Source organism: Aquarana catesbeiana, linkage group LG13 (genome assembly GCF_042186555.1).
Source record: "Aquarana catesbeiana isolate 2022-GZ linkage group LG13, ASM4218655v1, whole genome shotgun sequence".
NCBI lineage: Eukaryota > Metazoa > Chordata > Amphibia > Anura > Ranidae > Aquarana > Aquarana catesbeiana.
Window position 1 is genome coordinate 238,258,106 of NC_133336.1, and position 23,522 is coordinate 238,281,627.

Consider the following 23,522-nt stretch of genomic DNA (forward strand, 5'->3'; position numbering starts at 1 on the left):
TGCAGAATGAGCTGCATTCCTTTGATCCACAGGAGAAGTACAGCCAAATGAGCTTTGGCTGTACTTCTCCTTTAAACTTACATCACAGGTCGTTCAAATTTCACTTGCTGGAATAGTAACTCCTCTTCTTCTTTTTCATTGCAGGTTAATAACGGATTCCAAGCCAAAGCAACCTGCCGTCATTGAGTTCTTGATGAAGGAGGGGTGCAAGGCTGTCCAACATCCACAGAAGACTGCACAATGTTTTTATGGAGCTGACGCTAGGCATGTGCGATTCATTTTGTTATGAATAGAAATTCAGACAAAATTTTGCTTATTTGGAGATTCTGATGTATCCGAATTTCCGAATCACAATAGTAACAAATTCTAATGAATCAGAAATAATTTATAACAAAATGAATTATCCGAATTCGAATTGGAAACATATTGCAACAAATACAGTAAGGTATAAAAGTGAAATAAGATGATGATTTCTACTTGGGCTGCTTTATAGAATAGAACAGAACAGAATATAATGAAATAGAATAGAAAATAAAGGAATTGAATAGAAAAGAAAAGAATAGAACAAAACAAAACAGAACAGAAAAGACTAGAATAGAAAATAAAATAATAGAATAGGAAATAAAGGAATAGCATAGATAGGCAGCACTGATGGGCACTGATAGGCAGTACTAATAGGTGACACTGATGATGAGGCACTGATGGGCACTGATTGACTGCACTGATTAGCAGCACTGGTGGGCACTGATAGGTGGCACTGGTTGGCACTAATTAGCAGCACTGATGGGCACTGTGTGGAACTGATGTCCCTGTAACAGAAGCTAGTTTTTGGCTTTCTTCCTTTATCCTCATGCTGTCAACGTGAGGTGAAAAAAGCCGATAACCAGCTTCTGTTTGCTTCCGTTATCAGCATAGGCATGCGCACAGGGTGTGCCGGATGTGCCTGAGCACACCCTAATCCCCCCATGTACATTAGCATTATCATTCTGTGTGCCAGCAGGAAGATGGGAAAGATCTCCCTTTTACCAGCTCTGCCATGAGAGAAGTGTTTATGCAATTCTCTTTCACTGTATCAGCAGGGAGATCAATGTGCTGGGGTCATATATATGTAGACACACACACAAGTGTGTTGAGCTTTAGGGTGCACACCCTAATGCAATGGGCTGCGCACACCTATGGTTATCAGCTGTCATTGGCTGACAGCTGATCATGTGGTAAAGGGCCACTGTGATTGACCCTTTAACCTGTTCTGTGATCAGCCGAGTCTGAAGGACGATCACAGAGAGCGCCACCTGCGCGCGAGCGGCACGATAACGGGAGGACGTCTATTGATGCTCTAACGGCACTGGAGGCCCGAAAGACGGCTACAGCGTGGCCTCCGAAACTGTGATAGGTAGTGAGGAGTAAAATCACCATTTTACGCCTTTAGAAATCCTGAAGGCGGTGCTTGGTTTCCGGGGGTCCCGTACGTGGCTAGGCTCCCAAATAGTCCCACACATGTGGTATCCCCGTACTCAGGAGAAGCAGCAGAATGTATTTTGGGGTGAAATTCCACATATAACCATGGCATGTGTGAACAATATATCATTTAGTGACAACAGTGAAAAAAAATAAAAGATTTCCCAAACTTGTGGCAAAATATAAAATATTCCATGGACTCAACTTGTCTTTTAGCAAATGGCTTGAGTGTCTACTTTCCAAAATGGGGTCATTTGGGGTGGGGTGGGGGGATTTGAACTGTCCTGGTAATTTATGCACAGCGTTAGAAGCTTATGTCACACACCACCCACTCTTCTAAACACTTGAAGACAAATGCCCCGTACACACGATCGGACTTTCAGCCAACAAAACCGTGGATTTTTTTTTCCGAAGGAAGTTGGCTCAAACTTGTCTCGCATACACACGGTCACACAAATGTTGGCCAACAATTACGAACGTGGGAATGCGGTGACATACAAGACGTACGACGAGCCGAGAAAGAGGAAGTTCAATGGCCTGTGCGGCTCCTTCTGCTTGATTCCGAGCATGCGTGGACTTTTGTGCGACGGACTTGTGTACACACGATCGGACTTTCCGACTACAAAGTTTTGTTGGCGGAAAATTTGAGAACCTGCTATCAAACATTTGTTGACGGAAAGTCCAACAGCAAATGTTCGATGGAGCATACACACGGTTGGACTTTCTGACAATGAGCTCACATCCAACATTTCCCGTCAGAAAATCCGACCGTGTGTACGCGGCAAAAGTCCTTTCTGAGACTTTTTATTTACATGAAAAAATATTTTTTTCTCGCTAGAAAATTACTTTGAACCCCCAAACATTATATATATCTTTTTTAAAGCAAAGGCCCTACAGATTAAAATGGTGGGTGTTGCAATTTTTTATTCACACGGTATTTGCGCAGCGATTTTTCAAACGCAATTTTTTTGGAAAAAAGAACACTTTTTTGAATATTAATGCACTAAAACATACTATATTGCCCAAATGTTTGGTAAGATATAAAAGATGATCTTATGCAGAGTACATAGATACCAAACATGACATGCTTTAAAATTGCGCACAACCGTGCAGCGGTGACAAACTACATACATTTTTAAGCCTTTACAGGTTACCACTTTAGATTTACAGAGGAGGTCTACTGCTAAAATGACTGCCCTCGAACTGACGTTCGTGGTGATACCTCACATGCATGGTGAAATTGCTGTTTACATACATACGTATGACACAAGACCGACGCTTGCGTTCACCTTTGCACGCGAGCACGGGGGGGGGGGGGGGATAGGGTTGCTTTTTTATTTTTAATTATTTATTTTCCTTTTTTTATTTTATTTTTACACTGTTACTTTTTTTTTTTTTTTTTATAATTTTTATTGTTATCACAGGGAATGTAAATATCCCCTATGATAGCAATAGGTAGTTACAGATACTCTTTCACCCTACTTATAAAAGCAGTCTAGCGGATTAGCAGATTAACGATGAATTGACCAGCATACAAATTGCTTTGGTTCACAATTGATCTATAGAGATCTTCCGTGAAAAACAGTGATTAAAAATCAAGTGATGTAAAATCAACTGTTTCCACCTGAATTCGGGGATGGCCAGTGAATGGGGGAATGCTGCAGAAGTGATGGGCTCCCAATTAGGATTGGCATATTCTGCAGGAAGGGCTCGATGGGCCTGTCTTTGTCTTCTTTGTGGCTGCGGGACACTACTTGTGCTAGCCACCGCACCAGCTTGAACTGCACTTATGGGACTCGCCACGTCACCACGTGATACTGCAGTGCTGGATGTAGGACCAGGGTGTACTAGGCCTCTGGTGCTTGCCATTTCACCAGAAGGATGAGCGGCACTAGTACTGGCTCTCTGCTCCATACGAGAACCCTGCGGTTCTTGCACCTCAACAACAGAAGAACGGGGTCGGGTAGGGCTGACCTTAGCAGGGACCACTACTCCATCGTCAGAGCTTTCTGACAGGGTGCCGCTGCTCTCTACGGGTTCATATACTGAGCCTGAATCTGACAGATGGGTGACTTCCCCTTCACTCTCATCTGTCATGCTCAGCAACGTGTAGGCCTCTTCACTAGTGTATCTCTGTCTGGACATTTTGGCCTCTAAATTTATAGGTACAGCTAGTGCGACTCACAGGCAAAAAGAGCACCTGATTGTCAGCGACTGCTTCAATCGCTACCAAAAAAACTGTTAGCGTTCGCAGGGATCAGGCCTGACTCTGCGATTGCTGCAGTTATGTGTGTTGTGTTTTGTAAGTGATAGTGGTTGATTGATTGATATTGCACTTGGGTGGGCTGGGCTGGGCTGGGCTGGGCAGAGGGGCTAAACGCCGGTGCTAGCAGGTATCTGGGCTGATCCCACTAACACTGCGTTTTTGGGAACCCTAAACTACTGGGGATGCTAGTATAGATCTGATCAGATTAGATATTGATCCGTTCAGACACTATACTACTAAAGGAGGTGTATGGTGCGTGCGTGGGTATTAGTGTTACTGGTACTGATCTGATGCTGCCTGGGACTGACATTGACCCTAACTGATGCTAAAACCTAACTGATGTCACCCGCTAGGTGATCAGGGGGTTAAACATTTATTAGGTAATATACGGCGGGTACCCTGACGCTATAAAAACTAAATAACTAACCAGCGTCACCCATGACACTAATACGGTGATCACTGGTGACAGGGGGTGAAAGGGTGAACTAGGGGGCAATCAGGGGGTTAAAACCTTTATTAGGTAAGGTACCCTGATGCTATAAAAACCTGACGCTGAAACTAACCAACTAACTGGCTAACCCATGACACTAATACGGCGATCATAAAATAGATCTACTAGTGACACTGGTGACAGGGGGTGAAAAGGTTAACTGGGGGGTGATCAAGGAGTTAAACCTTTATTAGGGGGTTAATGGGGGTATCCTAAAGCTACCTGGGCCTACTACTAGCTGCCCTAATGCTGATTAGTGTCACAAGTGACACCAATGCAGTGATCAGTGAAAAATCTGAAAACTGCAATTGGTGACACAGTGACAGGAAGTGAAGGGATTAACTGGGGGTGGGGGGCGATCGGGGGGTGAAATGTGTGCCAATGTGTACTGTTTCAGTGTAGTGTTGGAGCAACTCACTTTTAGATGTCCTCTCTCCGCGTTCTGGAACCAAAAAGAATTCCAGGACAGGAGGTGACATCACTTTCTCTGTCTGTGTTTACAATTCACAAGCAGAGGAGGCATTTCATTGGTCAGAACCGATCAGCAGGTCCAGGTCAGAAATCAATAGCCTGGATGTGAAGACTGATCGCTTCTGCAACGAATCCGATCGCTGCGGGCAGGGAGGGGGTTAAGCAACGCACGGCTACGTTGTTTTACGCACGCGCGCCATTCTGCCGTATATCGGCATGAGCCGGTCGGCAAGTGGTTAAATGTTGCCTTCTCTATTGAATTCAATGTATTGTCAAAATTGTGACATTTTGTTAAAATATCCCAAAGAAATTTTGAGGAACTCTTTATTTTCTCTCAACCTTTATTTTATCTTTTAAATACATTTGTGTCAAATTCCCCTTTTTCAAATTGTATAAGCTGCCTATGGGTTCAAAAAGCAGATAAATGAATAGAAATTGGATGTGATAGATAAATATGTATTATTTGGTATAGAATGTATTAGGAATACACAGGTAATAGGAGAAGCAATTATGACTGGTCCCCTGATTCATGGGCCCTTAAATAGTTGCCTCTTTATTACCCTTAATACGGTTCCCTTAAATTGAGAGTTCCTCTAGTTCACGGGTCTCAAAACTTTCCAAACAAAGGGCCAGTTTACTGTCCTTCAGACTTTTAGGGGGGTCGGACTGTGGCCATTGAGAGTAGAAAAGGTCCCAATTTTAGCAGGAAACAAACAATGCCCCATCTTTGGTGTCAGTGGGAGGAATCGTGCCCCATCATTGGTATCATTGAGAGGAATTTTCATTGGGGTCAATGGATGGGTTATACCCCATTGTTGGTATCAGTTAATGAAATAGTGCCCCAATGGCCAGATAAGATCAAGCAAAGGCAGATCTGGCACCGGGCCACAGTTTGGAGACCACTGCTCTATTTGAATATTTTTGTCCATCACTCAAAGGTTTGGTAAGTAATTGGAATAATATATTACATCTATGCAATGTATTGTTTTTTTTTATAAAAAAATTTGGAATGTTGGGTTTGTAGAGGTGAAGGTTCCAGGTCTTTGAGAGTTGAATGCATTAATCTCATCGTCATGGCAAATGTATGGGTCTCATATCACAGCAAATTTATGAGTCTCATCGTCATAGGAAAACACCAGGTTTAATTCCCACACAGAAAGTACGGAGCTCATTGTCACACAATTGTATGGATCAACAGGTCATGTAGGGGTCTCATTCTCAAGCAAACGTATTGCTCTCACCGCCCCTACAAATGTATGAGTTTCATTGCCAAAGCAAAAGTATCATCAGTTCTCAATGTCAGAGACGTTCACATGTTCATTGAGTTCAATCAATTGAAATGTCAAGGCCTGGTTTCTGAGCTCTCAGCTCTGCCAATGATCTTCTGTCTTCAAAAGGCAGCTGGCGATTAAGAAAGAGGCTAGAAGGAAGAAAGAGAGAAAATGAGGACATATTAGAATATTTTGTCATTTTGTGTCAGAACACAAAATGTCACTCAGCAATCCACAATGTCCTTCAAAAAGAAATGTATAGGATAATGTAAGTCAAAGCTTTTCTTTAGTTTTGGAGAGAGTGAAATAGAGTTAGAACCACCTGTCAGGTTATTGATGCATGTTACTAAGGGGGATTTCTATTCACTTCCTGTCTCAGAGGAAGTATGTGGAGCACCAGAACAGGTGGAGGACACCAGAACAGGTGTCCCCCTTGGAAGATTTCCCCTTATGACCTGTTCTGGCGACAACCATTACATTTGGTATTTTCCATTGTTTGGCCCCCAGGCCAGGCTGTCAAGCAAAAGTGGCAGTTGCAGGGTTTGAACAAAACATTTAACACTATCGGGGATGCTTACAATGGCCATCAAGCCATCAAGTTGACATTTGAAAACCTTCTTTTACCAAAGTATAAAAAAAAAAGCTTCTCTATCTCACTGTCATTGTCTGGTCTTGGTTCCACATACCTGATGCTCTTCAGGCTGGAGGACTGCAGGATGAGCTCTCGAAGGTAAGGAGTTGCAGCACCCGTAAGGCTATTATTGCTCAGCTCTAAATGTGTGAGGTTCTTATTGTTATTCAGAGGTAACATCAATGGAATGTGTTCATCATCTAGCATAATATCCTGTAGCCTGTCCGAGAGGAGAGAAAAGTGTCACATCTTCCCCAAATCTGTTTACCCTACTTTATTTATAATATAGAGAATTTACAAGTTTAGCATTTCTTCCTTCTTCCTTCCGTCCCCTCCATTTCTCTAATTTTCTTCCACTATTTCCTTTTCCTTGCTTTTTCCTTTTCCCTCTTTTCTTCTTCTTTTACTTTCCTCTCCTCTTCTTTCCCTCTCACTCCTCCTATTCCTTTTCATCCACCCTGTCTACTATTTCTTTCTTTCTTTCTTGCCTCCCTCTCTCCCCCTCCTTCATTTCTTCCCCTCTTTATCCTTTCCATCCTGAACAGAGACAAGGGGTGAGCAGGAGGAACACCTGCCCTTGGCACAGAGGAGCAAGGGGGCCAAGAATGGACGCAGGGCATTCTATGGCATGCATTAACAGTGGGGTAGGGGAGTCAGTTCCGTATCCTTTGCCCTGGGTGCTAGATGAACGTGTCCCTGTACTGCTTCCATCTATCCATCCTGCTTCATTTTCCAAAGAAAGAAGGAGAAAAAGGACTTGCCCACATGTAATATTGCTGGTTGCCAATCCCCAACAGTACATCATAGTAAGAATGCATGTGAGGCGCATGGTCCGCAACACCTTGAAGTACCATACATGTCACCCTTCTTTAAACTCACAGAGCCGCTGTGGATCAGCAATAAAGAGTACGTATCATTGACTCTCCAGGACCAAGATTTAAACGGAGGGTTTGTAAGCTCTATTTCTAGGGAGATGGGGGCATGGTCCAAGACCGAGAGTACTCCTATTGAGGCATCTCATGCTCGAGAAAGGTTATGGTGCTTGACCAAAAAGAAATCAACGCAAACATAGGGTTAACCAACTGAAATTAGCACAGGCATCTCTTAATTCTCCTAAATTACATGTAGGAAAGGCGGAAGGAGGATTTGGAAGCATCCATAGCAGGAGTTAAAATCTTCACCTATGAAGACAGTGCCTTCAGCAAAAGAAGACAGATGATCCATAAATGATTCCAGAAATGAAATTTGGTTTGATTTGGGAGAATATATGTTAATAAATGTCCACAACGGTTGTCTCACTTTTCCTTTTTACAAATAAGGCTCTTCTTTCTAGATGATACTAGGTGTTTATAAGCTGCCATGGGACTGCCTTGTGTATTAGGAAGTTCACTTCCTTGGACTCAGAATCTGGGTTGGGGCAATAATAAGAAGTCAAAAAGTAGTGGTTCTGGATATAAAGCCAAAGTGTACCCCAGAGTGCTTCAGATTGGGGAATATAGACTCTTGGCACTTAGGAAGATGATTTTTCATCCACGGGACAAGTTCAATCTATTGGTGCAGACAAGACAGAGAGAATGAATTACCGCTCAGGAGAACTTGCTTTCAGGTGTGTATTAGTGAATCCTTTAGAGGAGGGGAGTCCCAGGTGCTGGCTAAATGCAAATTGAAGCAGGGTTTGAAACAGGAAAATCTGGATGCCGCACACCGGATAAAGTTGAAAACATCTTCTTTGTTGTAAAACTTGGATCATAAAAAACAGGACAATCAGGCGGGTAGTACAGACACAGCTGACGCGTTTCACACTCTAGTTCGAGCGCTTACTCATAGCTCATGAGTAAGCGCTCGAACTAGAGTGCGAAACGCGTCAGCTGTGTCTGTACTACCCGCCTGATTGTCCTGTTTTTTATGATCCAAGTTTTACAATAAAGAAGATGTTTTCAACTTTATCCGGTGTGCGGCATCCAGATTTTCCTGTTTCAAACTCTACAAGTTCAATCTAGCTGGAGGAGAAATGGGAGAGGATGTAGGGTCCAGGGTGTTAGAAGATAGGAGGAATAGTTTTGCTGATTGATAATGAGTTCAACTTGTGGACACCTGTCAGTAGAATAGTTATGGAAGCCTGTGATGTCAAAAGATGTTGGTGTCTACCTAGGGAAGATGAAATATAGTCTATCCTCCATGTCTAAGACATATATCCCCAAATCAGACTGAACAGAGCCAACTCCTTAGGAGCTCTCAGGTTTAGAAAGTGTCGTTGGGGGAGCAGACTGAAGCACTCTGGTGACAGGTCCCATAAGAGCTGAATGGAGGCCCCATAGAAATCTACCAGCCTTAGGTGCCAGGCTCACTGCATGATGTTTTCCTTTGCCAGAAAAAAAGTGGATACTTGCACAATATATCCCACGGGGGCTGATTGGCGGTCCCTTCCCTGGCACCTAAGACACAGTGAACACTGTTCAACTCGAGTAGGTGGCTTCTCCAGGATGGAGTTCAGGATGGCAGGGACAGCAGACCGCAGATCTGCATCCTGCTTGTATTTCTAATGCACATGTTTAAATGTGCATCAACCCACATTAACAACACAATTTAGAACACATAAATATGCATGTTAAAAAGAAAACATACCTTAAGATGTGAACTGGGCCTTAAAATGTACCAGTAACTCCTTTGTTAGTTATTCAGTTCTGTACAGTGATGGAATACTTACATCAACTGCTCTACTGTGCAGGTTGGACAGGGAAAGCCTCCATCAAGTCACCAAAGTAGGGACAGTTCAAATTATTAAATGATAGGACGAGTATCTTCAGTGATTGATTACTTCTTATTCCAGATGCTAAAAGGGAGCAGGAGCTATCCGCCAGCCAGTTATTCTGCAAACTGGAGGAAGAAATAAGAATGTAAGAGCATGGGAATGATAAAGCATGTATCAGTTTGTGTGTGATATCCCTTTAGTGGCACCCAACTCTCAGCCAACATGTCTCAGCCAACATGAGGGGCTTTTCCATAGAATTTCCTTGGCGAGTTATTTTACAAAGAAGGTTGCTGGGTCTTTCCTCAGACCACCCAATCTTCACAGGCTTGGGACTAGCATGCAGAATAAAAACACATGTGCATAGCCAATGGGTAAACATATAATACTTAGGCCAAACAAGAAAGGAGACAATTAATATACCAGCATGTGTTTGGTATGTGGGAGAAAACCCATTAGATAACACATAAAGGTCTATTTATCAATGCTTTCACCCAAGATCTACATAATTTTCACCCAAGGTTCACACATTTATAAACTAGAATAGGTGTGACCTTTGGCTGAAAACTGATAAATTGACCATGTTATGAAATAAATTCCTATTATTAAAAAACAATTAATCTATCCAACCAAACAAAAGTTCCCCAGCACACATCTCAGCTAGCCAGGACAAGACTTAACGGTTTCAGCTACTAAAAACAGAGGCTTTTGTTGCATATATTTGCAAATACATGTAAAGCTATACTTCTGCATCAAGGCAACTCTGATAAGCGCGTGACCCCTAACTTAAAGGGGCTGTAAACCCTTGTGTTTTTTCACCTTAATGCATCCTATGCATTAAGGTGAAAAAAACTTCCGGCAGTCACCTGCCCCCCAGCCCCCCATTTTACTTACCTGGGCCGTGGAATTCACTCGTCGGTGGCGCAATGTCCCTCTTTCCACGGGGCCCTGGGTCTTGGTTGGATAGATTAATAGCAGTGCAGCCATTGGCTCCTGCTGCTGTCAACCAAATCCAATGACACGGGTGCCAGGGGGCAGGGCCGAGACATACATTCGGCGGCTATGCACGCCAAATGAATGACCCGGGAGCATGCCCCCAAGGTAACCCCCTGGGAGAGCACTTCTCCTAGGGGGTTATCTGATGTGAGGAGGAGCCGCTAGAGCCACCGGGGGACCCCAGGAAGTCGAGGATCGGGGCCACACTGCGCAAAACGAGCTGCACAGAGGAGGTAAGTATGACATGTTTGTTATTTAAAAAAAACAAAAAAACAAAGCTTTACAATGACTTTAAGACAGCAGAAAGATCTGAGACAGCTTGGAAAGACACTAGAGGAAAGAGAGTGAAGAAGGTGACCCACTGTTGGGAAACACAACATGTCTTAAAGTTAGACCTTTCTGGACTCTCCATGGAGGCTGTTGCCCAAGAAGGGTGATGGTGTGCCCAAAGTGTCATATGTTGAAAGGCATCATGTTTTTAATATCAGATATTTCTGGACTGTTGAGGGCTGGTCATAGTGAAGCCATGTGGACACGGTTGGAGGTAACCTGGAATACCATCAGAGAAAGATTACCCAGCAGGGTGTGTATAGCAGCAGAAGGATGCATATCAGATCTTCATGTGGGAGAGGATTCACTCATACCCCCTGGCGGTGGGGTATCGGAATAAGAGAGCATGAGCTCAGACCTCTTGGTGATGTGAAGAGAACAGTGCCTAATTGTTTTGCTTTCAAACAGAACATCAATTGGACATGATGTGGGCTGTGATGCTGACCTGGGTCAAGGGCTTGAGTCGACAGCAGTATAGCAATGCCATCTGCTGGTGGTTATTGAGGACAGCAACACACTTCCTGAAAGTTTACTGCCTTTTTGCTCATTGGACAAAGGACTACACGAGAGGGAAGATGGTGTTTGTGTGGGTTGTGTCTGAGTGTGCTTTAAAAAGACAAAGGCCAGTGATAAAGGGACTCTTCTCTCTCACATTGAGCTCCAGCTAAGATACAGAACACGGAGAATGGACTTACGTAACATATCATCTATGCTCTTTTGTTTTATATGCTCTGTTTTAATCTTTTCGTTTTCTATGTTAGTGTTCTATTTTCTTTATAGGTACAGTGGGGACGGAAAGTATTCACACCCCCTTACATTTTTCACTCTTTGTTATATCGCAGCCATTTGCTAAAATCATTTAAGTTCATTTTTTTTCCTCAATAATGTACACACAGCACCCCATATTGACAAAAAAACACAGAATTGTTGACATTTTTGCAGATTTATTAAAAAAGAAAAACTGAAAAATCACATGGTCCTAAGTATTCAGACCCTTTGCTGTGACACTCATATATTTAACTCAGGTTCTGTCCATTTCTTCTGATCATCCTTGAGATGGTTCTACACCTTCATTTGAGTCCAGCTGTGTTTGATTATACTGATTGGACTTGATTAGGAAAGCCACACGCCTTTCTATATAAGACCTTACAGCTCACAGTGCATATTAGAGCAAATGAGAATCATGAGGTCAAAGGAATTGCCTGAATAGCTCAGAGACAGAATTGTGGTAAGGCACAGATCTGGCCAAGGTTACAAAAAATTTCTGCTGCACTTAAGGTTCCTAAGAGCACAGTGGCCTCCATAATCCTTTAATGGAAGACGTTTGAGACAACCAGAACCCTTCCTAGAGCTGGCCGTCCGGCCAAACTGAGCTATCAGGGGAGAAGAGTCTTGGTGAGAGAGGTAAAGAAGAACCCAAAGATCACTGTGGCTGAGCTCCAGAGATGCAGTCGGGAGATGGGAGAAAGTTGTAGAAAGTCAACCATCACTGCAGCCCTCCACCAGTCGGGCTTTATGGCAGAGTGGCCCGATGGAAGCCTCTCCTCAGTGCAAGACACATGAAAGCTCGCATGGAGTTTGCTAAAAAACACCTGAAGGACTCCAAGATGGTGAGAAATAAGATTCTCTGGTCTGATGAGACCAAGATAGAACTTTTTGGCCTTAATTCTAAGAAAACCAGGCACTGCTCATCACCTGTCCAATACAGTCCCAACAGTGAAGCATGGTGGTGGCAGCATCATGCTGTGGGGGTGTTTTTCAGCTGCAGGGACAGGACGACTGGTTGCAATCGAGGGAAAGATGAATGCGGCCAAGTACAGGGATATCCTGGACGAAAACCTTCTCCAGAGTGCTCAGGACCTCAGACTGGGCCGAAGGTTTACCTTCCAACAAGACAATGACCCTAAGCACACAGCTAAAATAATGAAGGAGTGGCTTCACAACAACTCCGTGACTGTTCTTGAATGGTCCAGCCAGAGCCCTAACTTAAACCCAATTGAGCATCTCTGGAGAGACCTAAAAATGGCTGTCCACCAACGTTTACCATCCAACCTGACAGAACTGGAGAGGATCTGCAAGGAGAAATGGCAGAGGATCCCCAAATCCAGGTGTGAAAAACTTGTTGCATCTTTCCCAAAAAGACTCATGGCTGTATTAGATCAAAAGGGTGCTTCTACTAAATACTGGGCAAAGGGTCTGAATACTTAGGACCATGTGATATTTCAGTTTTTCTTTTTTAATAAACCGCAAAAATGCCAACAATTCTGTGTGTACATTAATGAGGAAAAAAAATTAACTTAAATGATTTTAGCAAATGGCTGCAATATAGCAAAAATTTTTTTTTTAAGGGGGTGTGAATACTTTCCCCACTGTAAATAAGACATTTGCTTCTTTGAGCAATGTGTTTATTTTTATAGCTAATATTGTTATTATATTTATAGCTAATATTGTTATTATATCTTCACCATTAATATTATTAGAGCTGTGATAGACTAGGAATAGACAAGATAATCCATATTTATAATTAAAATAGGGCAAAGCCAAAATCACCCCCTATATATTTCACCCACCAATATATGACTGCTGCAAAATCACAGTCAGGGGTCAGGCTTGGATACCAGTAGCTATAGCAGTAGAAAGGCTCACACAAAAACCAGGCCCCCCTATTGGGTGATGCAGGCTCATCCGAGGTATGGTGTCTAAGTACTAGCTGGTATTCACCAGAGCTCCTGATGGTGGAGATAGGTTGCACTGTATGCCAGTACCTTAGGATTGTGCCACCAGGAGGTAAGCAAGCCAGGGTGCATTAGCAGAGGTAGCAGGTGGGGATCAAGCAGAGGCGTAGTCGGTAAACAAGCCAAAGGTTAGTAACAAGTGGTAGTGGAGATACGGCTGGCAGCAGGAGCACAAGGAACAACATATTAGCTGGAGAAGATCACAATAATTTTGCAAACAGAAAGTGCAAATGCATGGCTTAAATAGGAAGTTCGTGGGAGGAGCAAGAAGTTCAAGGTTCACCAGAAACAAGATAGAAAATAGGGTTGTCCAAGGGATCAGGCAGTTTGCTATCCAGAAGAGCTACTGCCAGATGCAGCAGAGGTCCTTTATATACGTATAACACCAGAGTAGCTAAGCAGTATTAAAACATCACTTTAAAATTGCATAAGCTTAAGAACATTGACCCAAAACCATTAAAGAACTTTAAACATTGGAGCTTTTTCATGGGTCAGTATGAATTTTTCATCAGATCAGACACGTTGGTAAACACCCACAAACCTAACAAATGCCTTCTCATTTACAGTACATGCGTTCTACTCACTCCAGTTCCTCTAATTTACAGGGAGGACTAGACAAAGCTGTCATCAGGTCACCAAAGTGAGGCCCATCCAGCCTGTTATAAGGCAGTAGAAGTTTTCGTAGGGACTTGTTGGCACTTATTGCAGGTCCTAAATACGAGCACGCAAGGTCTGTTAGTCCAGTCATTGCCAAGCTACAGGAAGAGAATATAAACAAATCTGATTTAAAAAAAATAATTGATTCTGTTCTCTGGGGTGCAAATTTCAAACGTTCTTCTAGCCAAAAGCATTGTTTTGGATACTGTGAAGAAATGTACAACTTACTTCAGAGTGTGTATCTTGCATTCAGGATGTTTTAATGCTGAACATAAAAACTTGACAGCATCATCTCCAAATTTATTGTTGGCGATTCTGCAAGGAGTGAATAAAATACATTTCAGTAACATATACAAAAAATGCATTGTGTAAATACTTACATATACTGTACTGTTCTCTGCGCCAGCTTGCGTTTAGCTTTGTGATCCAGGCATTTTTGCCAGATAGCACAGCCAAGCCCTCAACCACAACTGTAGCAGCACAATTTGGGCAAGAACATACACCCAGGCTGCTGATTGGCCAGCAGCAGACTGATGAAGACATCCCTCTGCTCATTCTGCTCTCTCCCCCTGTCAGCTGCAGTGCACAAAAAATAAAGGAGGCCCATACCACAACAACATTAGGTACCCCACACTGGATGATTTTAAAAATACTTTAATGATCCTTTTTTGACATACATAACTGCATTTGCAGATGGGGCCTAAGGGGGATTCTTGATTTGGGAGTAACTGTAAAGTAAGTAATTCTGTGTTGTAATGGAATACATTCATCACATTTCTTGCCCTGTCAGCTCACAACACCTCCCTACCCCCTAGCTGTTGCTGTAAGTTAGAAAGCTATTGAAATGTCTAGCTGCTCACACCAGCAAAATACCACTCTACCAGGAGGACAGCATCTGAAGCCACAGCTGACAGCCCTTCACAGAGGCACCTGCTACCACCACACCTGCAACCACCTCCTCACCACCACTTTGTCGGCAGCTCCCCACCCTCCATCACCAGCATACCCGCACTCCCCTTCTCATAACCATGGCTCAAACTCCCCCCCCCACCTTTGCTTCCACTACCGCAGCTGACCTCCCTTCTCCCCTCCCCCTCCACATCTGCACTGCAACCCCAACTCTCACCACTGTGCCCAACTCTCATCCTGTCCCACTGCTCTTACCGCCCTCCCGCACTCTTCACTCATTTATGAGTTCTGAAGACATAAAAAGACATGTTTATATTGTACCCTAAGCTTTGAATGTTATGCAGAGCAGGTGCAAATCTCTCAACGTCCTCCCTCTGAAGGTTACATCCACCTAAGCAAAGCTCTTCAATCTCTTCATAGGACTGAAGCATGAAAGACACCACAGAGCAGTCCAGAGGGGTCAGGTTGGTTAGACCAATGTTAAAATGTCTGAGCGATCTGAGACATTCCAAAAAAAATTCCTTATTCTGTAGCTCAAAGAATTTAAAACATATACTCAAGAGCCTTCTTTTTTTTAAGGTTTGAAGTTCTGTAACCTCTTGTTGAAGCCAAGTGAGGACATCCTGAGCAGCATCAGAAGACAAGTCACCCAGATAAGGCTGTAACGTGGTCCTGGTGGAGATATCAGAGAGGCCACAGAGGAAGGAGAGAAATAGTTCACTATAGTTATCTTTGAAGGACTTGGCTCTTTTAAGTGAGCTATACAACTTTTCAGGAGAATAATCAATATAATGGACCATGGCAGCCAAAAATTCCTGGGAGATGGGGTGAAGGAAGGAGAAGGATGCCTCAGGGAAATGTGTGTATTCTTTCATAAACTCTGGTAAAAGTTTTGAGGCCATGTCCACGTTAAACTGTGACAAGGTCTGTTTTCCAAATTTGGTAACATGGTTCATAACTCCATGTTCTGCCATCCACCCAATAGATGTCAACAGACTCCGAGCCTTAATTTTATCCAGACTGTGCTTGGCCAGAACATCAACAATGAAACCTGTAAATAGCTGTGTCAGAGTTTTTGGCAGTGATGGCATTAATTGGCCATGATTGTTTGGTTGGCCTTTGAAGAACTTTGATAGAACTGTGCAGATGATCCAGGAGTATGATGTGTTGTAACAGAAAGTGTACAGCACACCGTTCTCCCTCAGAAAACCCAAAACTTTCTCTGATATTTCTTTGTTCATGAAGAATCTTTCAATGTAAAGCTGACTTTCTTTTGGTAAGAATCCAATGACCTCCAGTACTCTCTTGAAAATGCTAATATCCTTTCCTGCTAATCTGTCTGGTTGGCTGGTCATAAGCAAAGAGCAGCCCTTGAGTAGAAACTGTTTTGCCAAACCAACCACAACTGCTCCAACATTTTTTACTTGTTTTATATCATGAGGCAGCTGGCTGAATCTAAAATCTATTTCATGAACACTTTCATCCAGGCCATCAAAGATAAGGAGTAGCCTTTCTGGATTCTGTAAAATGTTCCCAAGATGATTCTCTAAATATGGATATTCCTGAAGAATCATTGACTCCAAGCTGATCTTTTCTAGCTTGTTGAGATCCCGAAACCTTAAGAAGAAAATGAAAGAAAACCTCTGATAGAATTTTCCATTTGCCCAATCACAAACCAGCTTTTTCAGTAGCGTTGTCTTCCCTATTCCTGGCACACCAGTCACCATCACTGCATGCGGTGCACATTTTAGCCTTCTGCACCAACGAAACAGTCTGTCAGGAGAAACACTTCCTGCAGCAGTCAGTAAGTAATCTTTGTGCTTTGTTGCTGTCTCTATAAGCCTGTGATCAGATGGTTTATGAAAGGGGAGGATTTGGGATGTAATTAGATCCATGTAACGATCAGAAACATCAAAATCTTTATTCTGTCCTGCAGAGTCTAAGGTTCTTGACATCGCTTTTTCCAGCAGATGTTGTTTGTGATGTTCCTGCATTTCTGTCGAGACAAAGGAAACAACAATTATTAGTAATAAAATTCAAATAAGAAAAATAAAAAAGGAATTTTGTTGAGGATACCCAAAACTCAATCTACGGTATATGCTAAATTTTTTTACCCCTGCAAACCAACCTATTGCCTTTTTTTTGGTCATAGGTCCTAAGCTTGCCACAAACAGTATTAAATGATTATGCAGAATAAGATCTTAGACAGCCCCTGGCTTCATTATACTGTATCTCTATTTCTGTGTAGCATCTTCCTAGTTAGGTTGCTAATAGGTTTAGGTAAATGTAGTTTTTTGCTCCTCTGTAGCCAGGAGAGGAGGTTTTCGTTGCTTTTGGCTGTTCTGGGTTCTGCTGGTTACAGGCTCAGCTACTTCCCACTGCATTCCAGTAAGTTCTGGAATTTAGTGGGTTGGGAGAAGCAGACCCTGAGCCAAATATTCATGCAGCCTCAGCCAATCCCTCGTCAAGAGGGTGACCAACAGAGAGCTGAGGCGTGCATAAATACTTTGGGATCTAGAACATCAGAGTGGAAAGAGACCTAGCCTGGAGGGGCTATCTGCCCTCCTGGACCATTTAGCTGAAGTCTGTTTGAGGTTCATCACAGTCCAAGCTCAGGAAGAGCTGGGAGGCTGTCTGTCAAGATTTTGCTGGCTCAGTGCTGTCTCCAGTGTGGGATCCTCCAGAGTTGTATATCCACATCCCTTTTTCATGAAAGGCCCACCCTGAAAAGGCTAGTTTCTACTAGAGATGGTCCTCAGTTCATGTTGCACTTGATCTGGAGTATCCCAAGGCTAACCCGATCCCAGTTCTTCAAACAATAAACCCAAAAAATGAAACTTCTGCCTGGTTATTGTGTGGAGAAACTGCTGTGTGCCTGGCTGCTGGACACCCTTTAGAGCAGGGGTCTCAAACTGGTGGCCCTCCAGCTGTTGCGAAACTACAAGTCCCATCATGCCTCTGCCTGTAAGAGCCATGCTTGTAACTGTCAGCCTTGCAATGCCTCATGGGACTTGTAGTTTCGCAACAGCTGGGGGGCCACCAGTTTGAGACCCCTGCTTTAGAGAATGGAACCTGTGATAAACAGAGACCGGCTTGGGGTCTGCGCTACATCTGGAATGTAAACATGATGCTCCAGATGACCTACGATGACAGGAGTAAATGTCTATGTACTACATCACACAGGATGTCTACTTTACCTATTGGCCTTCACTGTTAGGGCTCTGTCTTCATCACTTTTTGAATCACAACCAGCCTTTTAGCATGCAAAGGTTTCCTATTCATCGAACAACTTCTAGGATGTACCTTTCAGCTCAGAAGTCAAAGGGTGACCATTCCGGTCCAGTAATATCTGTTGCATCAAACTTTCCCCTAAACACATGGAAATCACAATGAGTCAATAACAATTTTTGGGTGTCATCATCTATGTTCTATGCTTCTGAGTAACTCTGGATGCAAAGAGGATTAAAGAAATTTTTGAAAACCACTTCATCATTAAGGTGGTCCTTAACATAGGACTCAGGCCAAAAAAAACGTTTTATTTGTTTTGGATAAGGTGATGAAGGGTTAGAAGCTCTTCATTCCCTTCAAAGAGATTGGCCATCATTTCCTGTGCCAGAGAAACAGTAGGGTGAGGAAATTTCTCCAAAGCGAGGAGAATTTCCATCTTAGAAATGAATGCAACCCACAAAAATATAACCATTAAAGTTGCCACATGTCAGTATGATTTACATCTACAAATTAGTACACACATTGTAAACAACTTCCTATGCATCTTTAAAACAAACCATTTATTCCCATATATTAAAAATTTTTAAAACCACAAAGTGCAGATATAAAGCACATAAAAAAACATTTAGAAGTGTAATTCCTCAATATTCTAACTACAATTTATTTCAAATCCACAGCATCATTCCAATGCAAAAGCACCTGTCATACAACTTTAGGTCTTCTGCTGTCCTTTATGTCCCTAACCTATGGTTAAAGGTAAATGTTCCACAAAACCCCCTAAGAAAGGCAAACCTGATGTCCTACTGTACACAAATCCCTATATTGGGGACTGCTGGATTGATCACCAGAGTTCACCACAGTCTGTTCCTCCAACTCCCTGGAAGCAATAGTGGTGTACATCTTAAAAAAAACGGTTCCTCCTTCTGAATACAAGGATCCACACTCCACATTTTACCTAAGACAGACCACACATGGTCAGAAGGACAGTAGTTACATAAAGTTACATAGTTTGAATCCTCAAATATATATTTTTTTTGTAGCAACAGTGTAATCCCTTTGTTGTGGTGCTCATGCTTTGTGTTATCAAGCTTTACTCCTCTCACCCGTGTTTCGTCAGTGCATCACTCTTCTAGGCTGCTAGGCAAATTTCTGGAGTTTAGGGAGGGAGCTTTTAAATGACCAGCCTGAATATTGAGCAGGGCCCAGCCAATATCCCTGGGGAGGTGTGCCCAGATGGTGGCTGGGAGAGCTGTTAAATAGTTTGGAGCCCTGAGAAGATTATCTCTTCTTTCACTGAGGGGATAGATCAATGAGCTAAGGAGGAGAGGGGCTGCCTGCCACTGGAGCCCTAGGACTGGATGCTGAGCTACTTACAAGAGGCTGCACCTATGGACTGATTCTGTTCCAGGGTTCTGTGAGTAGAGCCTTCTATCTCTTCTACAAATTGCTTCATGGTCTCCAGCTGTGAACCTACAGACTGTTCTAGTCTAGCCTATCTGTTCTACAAGCTGCTTCATGGTGCCCAGCTATGAACCTATAGCCTGTTACAGTCTAGCCTATCTGTTCCACAAGCTGCTTCATGGTGCCCAGTTGTGAACCTACAGACTATTCTAGTCTAGCCTATCTGTTCTACAAGCTGCTTCATGGTGCCCAGCTGTGGACCAATAGCCTGTTACAGTCTAGCCTATCTCTGCTACAAGCTGCTTCATGGTGCCCAGTTGTGAACCTATAGACTGTTCTAGTCTAGTCTATCTGTTCTACAAGCTGCTTCATGGTCCACAGCTGTGAACCTATAGACTGTCCCAGTCTAGACACAAGCTGCTTCATGGTCCCCAGCTATGAATATGAAGACTGTTCCAGTCTTAAGGCCAGTTCACACCATAGAAGCGCAGTCCAGGTGTGTCCCAGATGATTTTCTGCATGTGCGTTTATGATGCATTTTTGATGCATTCCAGTGTGTTTTTGATGCATTTTAGGTGTGTTCCAGTGCGTTTTTGATGCATTTTACAGCGTTCCAGTACAGTCCAGTGCAGGAAAAATGCAGCATGTTCTACTTTTTTTTCTGGAACTGGAACACACTGGAACTGCAAGCACTGGTGTGAACTATGCCATTGAAAACCATATGACCCACTTTCCATGCATTTTTGATGCAGAAAAAAACCCACTGGACTGCAGGTGGTGTGAACTGGCCCTTAGTGTGATGGTTTACTAAATATCTCACGGTCCCCAGCTGTGAGTGTAAAGAAACTGTGCTGCTGTTGTTTAAAGAATTGTCCTCTGACACCTTTGTCACAGTGTTTTGGAGTATCTGGCACCACCCTAGATCCTCTCCTAGTTCATTAAGCTATAAAATACAGAAAAAGACAAACCCCCAGGCTGTTTGATGAGCTGCAGTGCATGGACTGTTGCTGCATGCCTGGCTGTCTCTGAACTTTATTGGGAGAGCTTGGTAACATCTAGAGTAAGGTCTTTTCGGGGGTCCGGCTATTTCAGCAATAGCCATTTTTAATTTTTTAAGAGAAGAGAAACACAGGCGCCTCTAGGTTAGAACTTTAAACATTTTAATGAGATACAGGTGCAATATCCACTTACATGGAGGTTAAGGAAGTAAGGCACGAGTCCACAGTGGTGTGGTGTTTACTGCAGAGCGGCGTTCCGAACAGCAGATTTTTCTGCCTCTGGGGGAGAAATCCTAGCCAGCAGGATCTCTGGGACCACGGCGATGAAACCGAGGCTTGGATCAGGCCGATGGTGGGGGCTGGAACGCGGCGCCGGGTGAGATGACATCACTGGTGGGTTGCAACGGCATTTCGGAGCATGCGCACTGGTAGATGGAACTCAGGGTGCGCTCCTTTGTTTAGCTCTTTCATTTTTTAGGCTTTTAATATATAAAAATAAATGGTTTATTTTACATAAATACATAGGAAATCGGTTATCATTTTGTAATGATTTGTAGATTGAAATCATACTGAGATGTAATTAACTTACAGACTACGTTTTGCTAATTTAAAAAAGATCAGCACAAGAGACAGTACATACATTCAATAAGAAGCGTCCATTGTGCTGGTGATCTTAGTGGAAATCTTCCATCCTCTGGACACCCCATAATCCCTCTGCAGTGGGTTAATACAGCTGCCGCACCTGTCATAGGCACTCGTCAAGAGTGCCAATTATGCCCTTCCTTTCCACCTTCCTCCTCCATTCACAGAAGCTGTACTATAGCTTACAGTCATAAAAGTTGATCTATGAATGGAGGACGGACAGATGGAACAGAAGCTCCACCTCCTCCATTCACAGAAAGCTTTTCATTTTATGGAAGTTTTTTTTATATCATAGGTCAAAGAATATACAAATTCAACATAGAGAATTCCACATTCTAGTTACTGAATTTATCCAATTCGTCTCGCAGTGCATACAAATGAGCAGATGAATTAAAAAACTGTAGATCGTAGATGCCTTCCAAGAACCCCATGATGGCCTCTTTTCCAGCATCCAGAATATCTTGTACCAGCTTCTCAGAGAACATAAAGGGTCCCAGGTCTCTCCTCATTTGGAGGTATAACTAGAATAGAATGTTACTGATTTCAGGCAAAATAAATAGAAGCAACATATTTGTGAATGTAATTGGTTTCATCTACCCGAAAAAACTCCACCAGCCCCCCCCCCCCCCCCCCCAGCCTGTTATGTTCAGAAAGATTCATAAGGGTAATTCAATCAGAGACGGACATACACCATGAAGTTGATCTACTAAAGGCAAATAGACTGTGCAAGGGAATTTGTCCTAGAATGTGAATGAGGCAAAGCTCTGCTGACTTCCTTCATCCAAACACGAGCAAACAAAAATACAGTTTTTTGGGTTTTTTTTGCCTGTACGTGATTGGGTATTCTTTGTAAAGTGAAACGTTACCATATTCTCTAAGCTCTGCAGAAAATTCTTAGGGATTTATAATGGATTTTGAATAAGCTCAGTAGCTCAAGCTTTAATTTACACTCACAAATGTAACTTATCTCGCTCCTCCTTCTCTATAAATAGCCCTGTGAAAATTTTTTATTAGACACGGAGGGGTTGAATTACTAAAGGCAAATAGGTTGCTTATTTGCAAGGAAATTTTTTTTGTAGCTTAATGAATGTGGTATAATTACGTGCAAGGACAATAAAAAAAAAAAAAAACAGCGTTTTTTGCTGGCACATGATTGAATGATGGTAGTAAGTCAGCAGAGCTTCAACTCATTTACTAAGTTCTGGACACAATTCCTTGGTAAAGTGCAACTTTTTTTGCAAAGTAAACAGTCATTTGCCTTTACTAAATCCAGAGAAAGTCTGAAAGAAAGTAGCTTCTGCTGTCCTTTAGAAAACTCATGGTGCTCTGGGATTCATTTATCATAAGTAAAAAAAAAATAAAAAAAATTCATTTTTTTTAAAATATTTTCTTTTGTTTTTGGTCTAACATCTGTAGCTTTGATTACTAGCTTCTGTTCCCATAGAAGTCTGCATATTTTTCTAGTTACCTCTTTATTGAGAATATTGCGAGAGTCCATAAAGTCCACGAGTTGTTTGATTTCGGTGGTGGATGCCACAATGTAGATCAGGTCATTTTTAAAATACTTGTAGATTAGTTTAAGTTCATTGAAGTCGTGCTGAGACAACAGCTGATGAAACTTTTCTTGTTCATCTGAAAAATGAGAGGAACAGAATGGGTAAGCCAGAATATTGCCAATAAAACGAAAAGGTTTTGTGGAAAATGGATAATCCTATCACCGGAGGTTTGTTTTCGGCAACAAATGATTTGTGTCTCTATAGGCCCCAGTGATGGAAGTCTGGCCCTGGTTGGGGCCAAACCTCGCACAACCAACTAGCATGTAATAGCGGGACCCCATTCTGTTATTGACAAGTAATTGAAAAGTACAAAGGCAATTTATTTAAAAAAAAAAAACGAAGTTGGGCTTCAATGGTTTCAAAACCATGGGGTTGATGTACTAAACTTGGAGAGTGTGTTAACTGGTGCAGTTGTGCATGGTAGCCAATCAGCTTCTAACTTCTGCTTGTTCAATTAAGCTTTGACAAAAACAACCTGGAAGCTAATTGGTTTCTTTGCACAGCTGCACTATATTTTGCACTCTCCAGTTTTAGTAAATTAACCCCTATGTATAGATTTTAAATATATACAGTGTGTACTTGAGGTTGTCCATATTTGATCATTACATATCTAGGCTTTGCTTTCTGCTTCACATTGCTATAGGTTTTGCTTTAGTCCCACTAGTAATACTGGAGCAAAATCATGTGTCTTTGGCCCCATAGGCCTTTAAATGAGAGTGCCTGAAAGAAGCACA

The 23,522-nt window shown here is 42.6% G+C and overlaps 1 protein-coding gene across 1 annotated transcript in view; it reads right to left on the reverse strand.

Annotated features, from left to right (window-relative positions):
* Positions 1-3,785: 3,785 nt before the first annotated feature.
* Positions 3,786-23,522, reverse strand: part of LOC141116717 (uncharacterized) — a 181,860-nt gene continuing 162,123 nt past the window's right edge. Inside the window, exons 24-25 of the mRNA XM_073609109.1 lie at positions 6,643-6,807; positions 3,786-6,105 (exon numbers count right to left, since the gene is read on the reverse strand). Coding sequence (XP_073465210.1) covers positions 6,012-6,105; positions 6,643-6,807 — 259 coding nt within the window. The 3' untranslated portion in view covers positions 3,786-6,011. The remainder of the gene's footprint in view (positions 6,106-6,642; positions 6,808-23,522) is intronic.